Source organism: Trematomus bernacchii, unplaced genomic scaffold (assembly GCF_902827165.1).
Source record: "Trematomus bernacchii unplaced genomic scaffold, fTreBer1.1, whole genome shotgun sequence".
NCBI lineage: Eukaryota > Metazoa > Chordata > Actinopteri > Perciformes > Nototheniidae > Trematomus > Trematomus bernacchii.
In genome coordinates, this window is record NW_022987720.1 from 27745331 (window position 1) to 27759305 (window position 13975).

At 44.5% G+C, this 13975-nt stretch overlaps 1 protein-coding gene across 1 annotated transcript in view; it reads left to right on the top strand.

Annotated features, from left to right (window-relative positions):
* Positions 1–12696, top strand: part of rnf216 (ring finger protein 216) — a 23034-nt gene extending 10338 nt beyond the window's left edge. The window contains 11 exon segments of the mRNA XM_034143451.1: positions 673–810; positions 902–1050; positions 2023–2071; positions 2074–2108; positions 8093–8185; positions 9971–10193; positions 11702–11743; positions 11745–11772; positions 12096–12118; positions 12120–12181; positions 12183–12696. Of these exon segments, the coding sequence (XP_033999342.1) occupies positions 673–810; positions 902–1050; positions 2023–2071; positions 2074–2108; positions 8093–8185; positions 9971–10193; positions 11702–11743; positions 11745–11772; positions 12096–12118; positions 12120–12181; positions 12183–12489 (1149 nt within the window). The 3' untranslated portion in view covers positions 12490–12696.
* Positions 12697–13975: the final 1279 nt, after the last annotated feature.

Below are 13975 nucleotides of genomic sequence, written 5' to 3' on the forward strand. Positions count from 1 at the left end.
CATCACTTAATTGAAGTTATTTCAAGTGTGGACAGAGCTCCAACCGTCTAGCCTGATCGGTCCCATCTCCATTCATGGTTTTTACTAATCTGTATCAGTATGGTGTTTTTTCAGCATCATTTTTGATGTTTTACATTTAACCACGGCAAAGTATGTTAATCTTGTTGTTGTTGTTGGTGTCTTTGTATGTGTAGTTTAAGTAAAACATAAAATGATGCAGACGCAAAACTCACACGAGTAACGAGGGGCCAATCAATCTTCGCTTCCATCATCATTTTGATAAGAGAATTTTAACTCTATTTTCTTGTATATTCCACAAATTCATTGGTTTCTCAAAGATTCCAAATTCCCTGGGAAAAATAATAAACATTAACAATACATTTATAATGGGGTGCCTTTCAGGACACCTTCAAATGCACGCATATGAGGGGGGGGGGGGGGGGAGGGGGACAAGGACATATAAGGCAAACATACAGAATGGTTAACACTACAGTAAATAGGCTCGTCTGAAAGCAATTTACTTTTAAAAATATTTGCAGAATAGTTGCTTTATAGGTTAATTTCACTTTGAGACTTCTACTAAATGTACAACGCTGATCCCTGAGAAGTGTAGAACAGTTTATTTAAGCATCTAAGCTATATAAAATATGTCTGTGTATGATTCCTCTCCAGGACGGGCAGCTGATCGAGTGCGGCTGCTGCTACGGGGAGTTTGCGTTTGAGAAGATGACGCAGTGTTCAGACGGACATCTGTTCTGTAAAGAGTGCCTCGTCAAATACGCTCAGGAGGCCGTGTTCGGCTCGGGGAAGGTACACACACTTTGTTCTTCTCACATTTAGATATGACATGCTAATGTTGCCAGGAGATGTGTGATGACGGTGTGTGTGTGTCTTGCTGCAGTCGGAGCTGAGCTGCATGGAGAGCGGCTGCCCGTGCTCCTACCCGGTGTGTGAGCTGGAGAAAGTCCTGCCAGAGAACATCCTGTGTAAATACTACGAGAGGCAGGCGGAGGAGGCGGTCGCTGCCAGCTGCGCTGATGAACTTGTGCGGTAAGTGTGTGTGTGTGTGTGTGTCTGTGTCAGTGTGTGTGTGTGTCTGTGTCATACTTAAAATGTATGGAAAAGGTCTTAAAAGGTATTCCATTTGACTTCAGGATTCCTGCATATACCCTGAGAATGGTTTATATTCCAACATTTTGTCCAACTTTTGTCTAAATATTCACAAATAATGTTAGACAAAAGAATCATTTGAAACTTGGGCACTAGGTCAGTATTGATGCATTTAAATCTAAGCTCTATAAAAGGGATCGGTAACGGCCCGTCCACACAGCAGCGTTAAAAAATCTTGAAACGCTTCTGCCCATTCACTTTGAATGGGGTGACGTCACTTTCCCTCACTTTTTGCCGAACTGCATTGTGGGAAGCAGAGCGGAGATTTTCAGGATTTTCAGGATTCAAAGTTGAGCAATGTTCAACTTTTGAAGCTGAGGTGGAAGCGTCAGCCAATCAAATCCTGTGTACGCAAATCTGACAGTTCAAGCGCTAGCCAATCAAACGGCGTGTATGCTGGGAGAGACATACCGCAGGTCATTTCCTCATATTCCAAAAATGGAGGAGAAATTAGCGGTAGGGAATCATATCACCCGGTGCTTTATGACCAGTCCCTATTTACCTACCGGGATATAAACCGGAGGAGCCAGGCATGGAGGGAGGTGGCAGAGACAGTGGTAGGTTTTCGTCTGTTTGGGGAGTTTATATCCAGTTTACTTCAAACTTTTTTGCTTCGTATGTCGGGGGCGGGAGATTCATGTGATTGGTTGTTGGTGCCTTGCTCGCAAAAAATCCCCAAGCTTCAGATACGCCCACCTCCAAGATTTGTTTAACGCTGCCGTGTGGACGGGCCGTAAGGGAACTGAAATGTCTCTTTGTTGATTATGTTATCGTTTCTTGTGCCTGTGTCTCATGTGCAATGTATCATATCTTTCCCTCCTTGACCCTCCTTCCTCTCTTTTTCCTTTTCAGGTGTCCGTTTTGCACGTTCCCAGCGCTGTTGGACAAAAACATGTCTCTGTTTTCAGCTGCCCCAACCCTCGCTGCCCCGCAGGTCAGTCGCGTCTCTGTATTTATTTAGGCTTTTAAACAACTTTTCCACGGTGTTGTGTTTGCCTACTGTGTTTCCTCGACACACAATGACTGTAAACGAATATGCCTCTGGCTCTTTTGCACAATATATGCATCCTCTTGAGTTAAATCACACACTGTTCAAAAGAGAGAGAACCTGGATTTGATTTCAACATCATCAATAATTCAGTCCATCATAAAAGCTCTGTGTGCGGCGTCCACTTGACCGTAGATCATGAGAGTGAAGCCCAGACAGGAGACCGGCGCTGTGTCTCGATTCGGACACTTTCTGTCCTACATTGCACTCTAACACTAAAGCAGTACATGCATTTCAAACCAGTCTCATATCTCACACTGCTGCTGTGCCCTCTCCAGAAGTGACCATTGCCGTTGTTCGCTAGCTTGATAGCAACAATCATTTGCTGTACAGACTGCTCAAACAACCCTATACAATCAATGCTGGATTCCTTTTTGACTCTAGTAAAGTAATACGTTACTTGGATAGTGAAAACATCCCACATATATCATTTTTTTTGTATAATGCAGTGTTCACCTTAGCCACTTTTGTTACGTAGATTGCGTTCGTTGCGATATAAAGTGTGTCCAGCGTTCCACACTCAACTTTTAAGCTGTTATGAGAACACCATCTGGTTACTCATGGAGTGGTGACGTATTTGTGTAGGCCTAACCACAAGTTATCATCACATAGCTCCCTCTACAAAAAGCCAGCAAGAGTTCCCTTTTGGATTTAGCAATGTTGCAGAAAATAAGATCTGTGGCAAACACACATATGTGATACCAACACGTTTTGTTCAGCAGGATAATCTCCACATATTAACACCACTCACTTACCAAGCGCAACTGCAATCACCAGAAGGCTAACGTTAGGCTATAAAGGAACTACAGCACGGTCACATGACTTCACGCCACCACCGCTAAGCTAAATGCGGCTAATGTCTCGGACGTTTTTTTTTCTCATTGTCTGTTGTTTAACATGTTCAGCTTGTGTAAACCACAGAACTTATTTCAGGCATCTAACCAAAAACATGTTCAAGTAACATTGACTTAACACAAGGGAACCAGAAGTGCTCAAATGCTGACTAATACCTGCGTTTTAGGACTCGTTCCTGCACTACTCTATAGTGCATTGCATGTTGCCATACTTGCTAGGCACACACTTATTCACTCCAAACAGAAACTAATCTTGAGTTACGTGATTTGAGAGATCCGTGTGTTTGGATCAGAAAGATGGATGAAGAGAGGATGAAGCGGTTCCATGAGGCGAGGTCTCCGCTCTCTGTCCCTCTCTGTTTATCTCCCGTCTCCTCCCTCTGTCGGAGGAATGCAGGGGGGGGGGGCGATGCTTTGCGTCTGCCAAGGCCGCCCCATGGATTCCTGTCTCAAATCTCCCGTTATATGGCAGAAACACACGCACTCATATTCTCACTCTCACCACGCAAACACAACCCGCCCTTCTTTGTCTCTGTGTCTCTTTTTGTTTCTGTTTTTGTGTCTCTCTTGCTTCTGCTACACACACACACACACACACACACACACACACCACACACACAACACCACACACACACCCACACACACACAACACACACACACACACACACACACACACACACACACACACACACACACACACCACACACACACATTAATGCTATCAATACATTCAATCATGGGTGAAAAAAACTAAAAGACCTGCATTGAAAATATTATTTAAGTAAAAGGATAATCAACAATGTATTTAAAGTAATAAAATACCCAATTTTAAATTACATTTAACATAAAATGGTAGATTCAAGTTGATTTATTAACCCGTGGCGAGTTTGATTTAAGGATCATATTATATAAGCTCAAGACATTATTTTAAAACTGTTTTCTTGCTGAATTTGTACTTAACTACTAAACTACTCTAAAATAAATGTAACCGTGTAAGAAAAAGCAAGTTGCCCATGACAGACAGTGATTTAATTGTATTCTGCACGCTGTGGATAGTGTAGCCTCGAGTACTTCCCATAAACCACGGTTCTCCTTTTCAGTATTTATGATCTGTTTACAGACTTCTCTAGTAACGCACAGAGCTCTTCTGTCTCTTGTCAGAGTATAACGTTTTATCATTGCATCTGCTGACTTTGTCCAGCCTGCGCTATTTCCTCTGGCATCTAGTTTGAAAATGTGGCTTTGAGATAAACAACTGTATTTTGTGATGCTCCTGCTGTCCCTAATATTACATGTTATATAGCGACACATTTGTAGAACAGACTTGTCAGGTTTTATGAATAAGAAAGCAAGGGAAGAATGATTGTCCTGCTGTTCCCTCCATTCACCTGTAGAGGGAGCCAGAGGTTTACAGTGTGTGTTGCTGCCGAGTCACTGCACAGCTGCATCCCATCACACACACACTCACACACCCAACAATACAAAAAGACATGTTCCAGGTCTCTGTTCTGAATGTTGTAAATCTGCAACCAGAAAACAACTGATTTGGATCTCCTAGAATGAATGTATGTTAAATGTTATTTACAGCATTATAATCACTTTTGAGTTGAGAAGGAAACGAGGCCGGTGCTGTTTTTTGTAACAGAAAATGAACACTTCCTCTTTAAGTCATGTAGGAGTCTGAATCAGAAATACTTGAATCCACCCGTAATGAGGAAATGTACAATGTTACAGCGAAGATAAGAATAGCAGAATAAAAAGCATATTTTGTAATATGTAATGGTACAGAAAATTATCACAAGTCACTTCCTTTTTTACATTTTTGTAGGAATAAGGAAGTGAATCCTCTGTGGTGAAAACGCCCTCCCCCCCCCCCCCCCCCCAAACACGTTTTTGTTCTCGAGACGATCCGTTTCATCTCTTATTTTTATGTTTATTTGACTTTTTTTTTGTATCAGCACGAGCCCGGTTCCAGCCTGTTGTCGACCCTTCGGCCCTCAGTCTCAGGGCGGGGCTTCATTATGTAACTGACACACTTCCTGTAAAGCCCACCCGCCTTCTCCCCACACTGCCTTATGATTGGCCGGCTGCACTTTCCACTCCCCTCTTGCTGCTTTTTGATTGGTCGGAGACACTTCCTCCTTCGTTTCAAATGTGGTTCAGATCAAAATGACCCAGATTCTCCTCCCTCCCTCTCTCTCCTCTCCCCTGGCTCTGTCTGGCCCCCCCCCCCCCCCCCCCCCCCCCCCCCCCCCTCCCCTCCTGATAATGTTTTCCACATGTGGTCATGAGGACATTTGGACATCCTTGTTCCTCCAGTGTGATTGCTTCATGTGGAGGAATGTCAAAATGTAGGCCCAGAGATAAATCTGTGAGATCTCAAACATTACCACAGCTGCACTATGATTCCATTTGCAGTAAAAGCCGCCCTCCCCACCACAACACTCGCAAAAAAAATTACCACACCCGTGCACGCTCGATGCAGCACCCCCCCCCCCCTCCCCCCCCCCCCCCTCCCCCCCTCCAATCAGAAACTCTGCACACTGCTTGCCTTATAAGGGCAGCTGCAGCCTGCACCACTGTTGAAGAGTTACAAAGAAAAGGTATGAATGAATATGCAGGAAGGGTGGGGGGAGCACCCAAGGGGGAGGAATGCAGTGAATGGGTGGGAGGACAAGATGGGTGGAGTGAATGGAGGTAGAGACAAAAAAAAAAAAAGCACTGTTTCCAAGATTCAAACTACGATAATACTTTATTGTGAGATCAAGTCTGAAATATTTTGAAGACTAGGACAAATATTAAGACATGTTTCAAGAACATTCACCATTACACTGTAGACAGCATGTTCAAGACCCTCTAACCTACCTGGGATTAACTCATTTCACGACTGACAGAGAAACAGTGCTTCAGTCCAACCTCAATAAGCTGCGGAAATTGTACGATAAATGTGTGTGCAACCTTTTGGTCACATTTCAGCCACTCTCGCTTTTATTGAAATCAGACACCCTTGTGGGGGGGGGCGGGGAAGCCACGCCCCGAGGAAGAGTTTCAGCTCGACGTCACCGGCTGTATTTTTAGCCGAGCTATAAGAACTCAGGTGTGTTCCTGCTTTTACAACAGCTTGTCAAACAAGTCTCAAACGCACACTGTCACTCTCTCTCTCCTGTGGTGTGACTCTTCCTGGTGTCTAGGTTACCACTAGGGGGCGATCTTCCCCCGCTCTGCCTCCCGGGGCTTTGTCTGACACATGAGTCTGCTTTCTCCCCCTCCTCTACAGAACCACGTTTTACTGATTCATCACCAGAGAGAGTCTGTTTCATGGACACTCCCTTTATGAATCCAAAAATGTGAACATAGCCTGAAAAATGTCTCCTCCTTTGCCTGAAGCTACCACAGTTCGACTTTTAACGGACCTTGTGTGCCTCTGTAAAGTCTTTCCATGCAAACCCAATCCAAATGCCAAGGAAAACTCCAGTTCCACACCCTCTGGTGACCTGCACACACACACACACACACACACACACACACACACACACACACACACACACACACACACACACACACACACACGTCTCCGGGAACATTGTGAGAGCTGCAGGCCTGAGATGACAGAATAACACACACACTGGCTGCAGGAAGAGGACGCAGAGGGTGTGTTTGTGACCTTTCCTCCCTAGGTTCAGGGTTGTCGTGGCGATGTGGATCACACAGCATCACCCGTCCCACGCCTCGTATTCAATATTAGATGAACGGTTCAAATATTAATGGTGACACCACTTAGCTAAGGGTTAGCGATGGGAGGCAACCCCGAGCTAACGTGTCTGTGTGGGTTGTTTCTCGGGGTGACACCGGGACGAAAGAGGATGGAGTTGCTGTTTCTAGGCAACCAAACAGTCAGCGGCGAGCCAATCTTGCTGCAGTTCACTCACACACACATTTGCAGGGAGAGAGCCACACCTAGCTGTGCAAGTCTAAGTCCCTGCAGTGGCAGCAGCATATAGCGCAGACGATGGAGAATGTTCTTATTCAGCAGGAACTGGAGTAGTGTCAGAGGGGCAGTGAGCGAGGGATGAATTATATCTTAGTAATTGGGTGATATATAAATAGAAATAATAAATAGGTTGTTAAAAATGTTGATTTATACATATGGTTTTTTTAATATGAAGTGGAAAAAAGAATGTGTGTGTGTGTGTGTGTGTGTGTAGTGTGTGTGTGTGTGTGTGTGTGTGTGTAGTGTGTGTGTGTGTGTGTGTGTGGTGTGTGTGTGTGTGTGTGCTGTGTGTGTGCTGTGTGTGTGTGTGTGTGTGTGTGTGTGTTGTGTGTGTGTGTGTGTGTGTGTGTGTGTGTGTGTGTGTGTGTGTGTGTGTGTGTGATGTGTGTGTGTGTGTGGTGTGTGTGTGTGTGGTGTGTGTGTGTGTGTGTGGTGTGTGTGTGTGTGTGTGTGTGTGTGTGTGTGTGTGTGTGTGTGTGTGTGTGTGTGTGTGTGTGTGTGTGTGTGTGTGAAGCCTAACAGAGGCAGATATACCTGTCTGAACACACTGGTACACCATAGCAGATATTCTATATTTCACAACCACTAACGCCTTTTCAGCATTTGCTAGTTACAAGCTAACGCGTATGAACAAATAAAATACGATAACTACACTTCTGATACATTCAAACATGTCTCCCAATGTTTCCGCCAAGGAAGAAAAGGATGCTTAAATGATCCCTTTCTGTTCACGGTCTAGTTGTTGAGCTACGTGCCGCCATCTTGATGCACATTGTTTTTCACAGAGCAACCTAATGCTAGCAGCGGTGGGGCGAACGAGGCCTAATCCAGAATATCTCAACGAGTGCATGTACTTCTAGCCCCTTTTTCTACACTTCTTTTATCTGATTGACCATTTTAAACCAAATATAATTCTATTTTATACATCATTTAAATCCTGTTTCTGGGATAACTTAAACTAAATACCTTTTTTATGAGGAGATTTTACAGAAACAACAAATTCTTGTGTTGTGTGTTCCTTCAGGAGAGCTGCAGGAAGTGTCACGTCCAGTGGAAGCAGCACATGGGGAAGACGTGTGAGCAGGTCCTGGAGAGAGACGAGATCGGCATGAGGGTGCTCTTGTAAGTAAACGAGACAAACGGACACTCAGGGCTACGCTAACGATCAGATGAGTCTGAACTCCATAGGATTATATAAAGTGTTATACTTGGGTCGAGGAAAGGTTAAAAAAAAACTCTTGATACATACATATAACAATGCTGCCAAGAGATCTATTGTTATAACTTAAGATAAATTAAGATGGACCTTTTTTAATTCAGTAGTTTAAACGGCAACAGGGTAAGATTGGAAATCAGGACGGCACACATTCACACAAAATTAAAGATTATACCAGCATGCAAACAAGAACACATCTTAGAAGACGTTTCTCTCGCTGTCCTCTCCACTCCTCACCCAGAGAGGATGCTGGGTAAGCTCAAAGCTCAGTTTCACGGACAACAGTGCAGGAAGTGGAGAGGCCAGCTGCTTCCTGTGGCCCAGAAGGCACACAGGCAGTACTTCCTGTTTTGAGCCCAAACACAGATCTTCTTACTTCCTGGTGCTGAAAGAGACAGGAAGTGTTCTGGTAGAGACATCAGAGGAGCTGATGGTTTTCAACAGGACAGAGGAACCTTATATAATCCCTTAAATGCAAAGAGCTGAAGGCGCATCAGTGGACAGACAACAGAACTATAAGAGTCTTTATTATCTTGATCTCAAGATCTCTGAAATGTTCTATATAAACTGATGACTAAAAAAGACTCAACAGTTTTCATTGACAAAAAGTAGGTTTTTTTTACTAAAATCCTCAGACTTTTAGTCGACTAAATCTTGACTAAATAAAAACAGGATGAAGGTGACTAAATTTAAAAAAAATAGCTGACGAAATGAACACTACTGCACTGTAACTTTTATTCATGTATCATGTTTTATTATCTTTGCTTTTTAATGTTTCTTATGGCGCATTTCCATTGCAGCGCGTAGCTCGCTTTAAGCGTGCCGTGTCGTGCCGTCCCCTTTTTTGGTTGTGCTTCCACTAGGCCTCGTTCCGGCGCGGCACGGCGCGGGGCCACTTTTTCCCCTCTTTTCTGGCCCTAGAAAATTGTGGTTCTATCGGGGCCAACAAACAGGGCTGAGTCGGGCTGAGTATGCTAAACTAGAGAGAGGAGCGCTGGCAAGAGGGCTAGAACTACAACAAGATGGACATATTTGACCGTGATTTAATTGTAATACACGTTTCAAAATGATGCCGAAGTAACAACATACTGATACTGTTTAGTAAAAACCATGAATTAATGCTTTGTCAAGTCTGCAGACAGACGGCAGGCGAAAAACCTTTTAAAATGCGTGTTTTTCTAGATGGAGATTGGCTAAGCTAACGCAGTATATGCCCCGACCGTCCACACTCACAACAACGGCCTATACAGACATAAATAAAGCAGCGACTGTATTCACCATGACACAGGTAGTCTGTGGTTTGTACTTGTTTAACTTTTGTCGAGTTTCTGAACATATATAAGGAGCTGTGAGCTCTGAGTGCTCACAGCTAACGGCTGTGTTGTGTTTCTGGATTTCTCATTGAAGATGACGTCACGGCTCCGCCTACACTGCGTTACTATAGTAACTACCCCAGTTCCTAAACTGTAATGGAAGCGCAGCATGAAGTGAGTCGGCCCTGTTAAGGCCCAACGCGGCCAAGCCGTACCGAGCCGTACCGAGTGTGGCCGAGGCCGACCGTGTAGTGGAAATGCGCCATTAATGTCTTTCATTTTTGTAAAGCACTTGCCTTGTGTTGAAAAATGCTATATAAATAAACTGGCCCTGCCTTATTTGTCTCCTTATTCATTTATCTTCCCCTCTGTCCCCAGTGAGGAGCGCATGACGGCGGCCCGGGTGAGGAAGTGTGTGAAGTGCACCACAGGCCTGGTGAAGTCCGAGGGCTGTAACCGGATGTCGTGTCGCTGCGGCAGCTTCATGTGTTACCTCTGCAGGGAGCCCATCACCGGATACAACCACTTCTGCCAACACGCGCGCTCGCCCGGCGCTCCCTGCAGACACTGCCGCAAGTGCTCGCTCTGGACCGACCCCACGGTACACTGACACACACACAGGAGCTCTTATTTTGAAGGATAACATTACTCATTCATTCCCTATAGAGTGGTGGAGTGACAACCCAAAGGTTAGCATCCCAAGGGCTCCCTCCCCTAAAAGCCAATCGGATTGGGAGTCACTCAATGGGAGTATTGCAAAACATTCAGATCTATGGCTAACACACATTTATGATACTTACACGTTTTGTTCGGCAGGATAATCTCCACATATTAACCACCTTTATAATAGTTAAAGCATAAATGCAATCTCTAGATGTCAAAGGCTAACGTTAGCCTATAAAGGAACTACATCACGGTCACATGACTTCACGTCACCATCGCTAAGCTAAAAGCGGCTAATGTTCAAAACGGAAAATCTCTTAAACTCATGATAACCACAGATTAAAGGCGTCTAACCAAGAATGTTTGTTTTTTTTAAACGGTTGACTTTGAGACGAGGGAACTAGAAGTGCTGAGATGCTAACTCATTTCTGGGTTTCAGACTCATTCCTGCGCCGCTCTATTCCGTGTTTTGCCCTCACACAGATATGCTCATTAACTCTCGCTGCACTTTGACCCTGACCATCTGATTCTGTGGTCGCCCACGGTTACCTGGCTGCAGTATCCCTGGCACCCAGAAACCACAATTAGTCCCCGAGCTGTTAATGAGCTGGAGACAACCCAGAAACTCCAGAGAGGAGACGGAGCCAACAGCCAGTCTCCCGGCGCAATGCCAAGAACAAATAGATAAAAACTGCCGACCACAGGGCCTTTAGAAAGGAGACGGCTGCCTTCATTTGATTATTTAAAAGGTTTTCGTGTCAAGAGTGAGAGAGTAGGAAGATCTGACTCATCTAACTAGCTTCATGTTGGCATTCAAGTGTATTTCATTAGGCTACAAAATAGTCACAAATACATAAATGTTTGGGCTGAACTGAATAGTTCAAAGCTTTATTGCCATTCATTCTAGATCGACTTTGAAATATGTTATATGTATTATAATTTGTGTAGAATAAGATTAGAGTCGTAGCTGCGTAATATCAATATCCACTGATGTGATCCAAACCATTACAATTTATTTAGCCTTTAAAAGCGAACATTTTAACTATTGTCGAAATACTGTTTGCCCTCTTTGTCGCACACAAGAAAAGCCATACAATATGACCTCACATTCAATAGCAGATGAGCATGTTTGATTCAGGTCTAGTTTATTGGGACTACATAGGCATGTTGTTATGACTAACTGCAGCACCCCCCCCCCACAGAAGCTCTGACCTCGAATTGTTTGGCAGACACAACAAGCCCGCAGCTAAACGAGCACTATGTTGGCTGGACCTTTTTACATTTACATCTGCATTACAAGCTTCAGTCCTCTCTGCCTTAGAGAATGTAAAATGATTTTGTTGTTATTATCGGGGTACAGCAAGAGTTACATTCACCCTCATAATGTTGATGCCGTTTTTGTCTGATTGGAAATATTAACAAGTTCCGTGTTTTTGTTTTTTGCAGCAAGACGACGAGCGAATCATTCAGGTGATCCAGAAGGAAGGAAGAGGCCGAGCTGAACAAGAAGAGCTCCGGTCAGTAGAGAGTCTGAGGCTCACTGGGAACTGAATTCAATTATTTTGTAGGAACTGTTGAAACTATTGACAACTGCTCTGTTTGTTTATCATGTTTGTTTTTCTTAAACTGATTGTTGGCAGGGACATATTGCATTATTATTCTTTGTCTTTACAACAATATTTATTTATAAAGTCTTTATAAACAGGCAGCCGAGTGCTTCCTGTGTTTGGTTTGTCTCAAAGTGTTTGTGTAAAGAAGGCGAAGGAAGTCTGACATCAGCTAGAAAACCGGACAGGAAGTCCTTTACTAACCCCCCCTTTTTTCTTCTTCTTCTTCTCAGATAATTCGGGGAAGCGGGTCGGCCCCCCCCCCGGAGCCGATCACCGAGGTGAAGCGACCCAGAGTGGGCCCGGCGGCAGAGGACCCCGCCCCGGCCCCCCCCCCCTCACCCACTGGCAGTCCAGGCTCCCCTCTTCGTCCCCCCCCACGCCCGATTCGCCCCTGCTCCTCCACCGCAGGGCAGGATGTTCCAGCAGGTGATTCTACCCAGACTGCCCCCGGCCCCCTACGTGCCCCTTCTACCACACCTGCCCCCCATGAACAATAACAACAACAACAACCATCACCACCACCACCCAAACCTTCCCGTACACCCGCCTCTCCCCCAAAACATGGACATGATGGACCTGCCGATGCACTACGGCCCCCCCCACCGCTACTACAGACGCTTCTAACACAGTCCTGCTTCTCATTTCAGTGCCGTTTTCCACAATATTTTGTATCAATTCCAGCGCGCATCAACGTTTATTCCCAGTTTATACAGATATTTTTGAGAACATAATTTAAAAAAAGAGAAAAACTGTTAGCATTCCCTTCTCAATCTTTTGTGTAACTCGTGTGAGACCACACCATTTTTCGAATAAAGAGTTCTGTTAACGTTGGGTTGAGTTTCCAGTTCATACGAGTTGTACTTTTTAAAGAGGACATATTGTGCTCATGTCCAGGTTCATATTTGTGTAGTGTATCTACTGTGACATGTCTCCATGCTTTAATGTTCAAAAAGCTCTTTATTGTTCTCATACTGCCTGTGCTGCAGCACCTCTTTTCACCCTCTGTCTGAAACCAGAGCCCAGTCTGCTCTGATTGGTCAGCTGGCCCGCTCTGTTGTGATTGGTCAACCGCTTAGAGATGTCCCGCTCCCTTAGCCTTTCACGTACAATGTGTTTGAGCGCTAGCTAATAGAAGATTGAATTGTGTATTTAATTTTAGAATTGTCTTCAGTCAAACTTCATGAAATTGTCGGACCCTGTTTCGTCAATTGAATGGCAACCCTTATTTGATGTTGAGGACATGAATTGATTTCACCATGTTACCGAAGTAACCAAAGGAGTCCAATGGAGGCGTTGCAGGTAGGAGGGGGGGGGGGGGAGTGTGTGGGAGAGAAACTCCCTCCCTTTGCAGACCATATTTATGCACAAAAACCTATAACACACTACAGTAAAACGGAAAAAAGCATATTAGGGCCCCCTTTTGAATGTTTTCGCTATTTACAAAAGCTAAATATCCTTTCTTGCTTCTTATTACCTTTCTGCGTCCCTCTCTCCCCTTTGTCTCTCTCCCCCCCTCCTCCCTGCAGAAAAAGGGGCTGAGTCATGATAACTGAGCCCTCAGGCTATGAACCAATCACATGACAGAGGGGGTGCTTTCCGCCAATCTATGCTTAGCAACAGCCAGGCTTTGTGATGTTACCGAGAGAGGAGACTTCTTTGTTCAGCCAAGTGTGCTGGTGTGACAAATCATTTTGCTACACAGACACACACACACACACTCAGTTACACACTCACAGCCTCTTGTTTCTGCCTGCAGACTATAACAGTAGCTCAGCGAACCCCCGTTATAGCCCTGGGGTCCTAATGGTTTTAGTCATGGGTGGTACCAGACGGTCTGTTTTGTATGAGAGCCAGAATTAGGCTTAATCAGATTCAGCATCTTCTAACACCAGCCGAGCCCTCATGAATGAAATGATGTGTATTTAACAAAGACACAGGACATGAGGGGGCTTCCACAAAGTCTATAAGTATATAAATGGCATTTTGAGACAGTTACACTTAAAGGGAATATGATTTAGTGTTTACAGTCTAACAAATCCCTGCACAGTGTTCATTTGTGTAAATCAAAAGACAGTTAATGGCCTCTGAAGATGGAATGTGAGGGCTTATT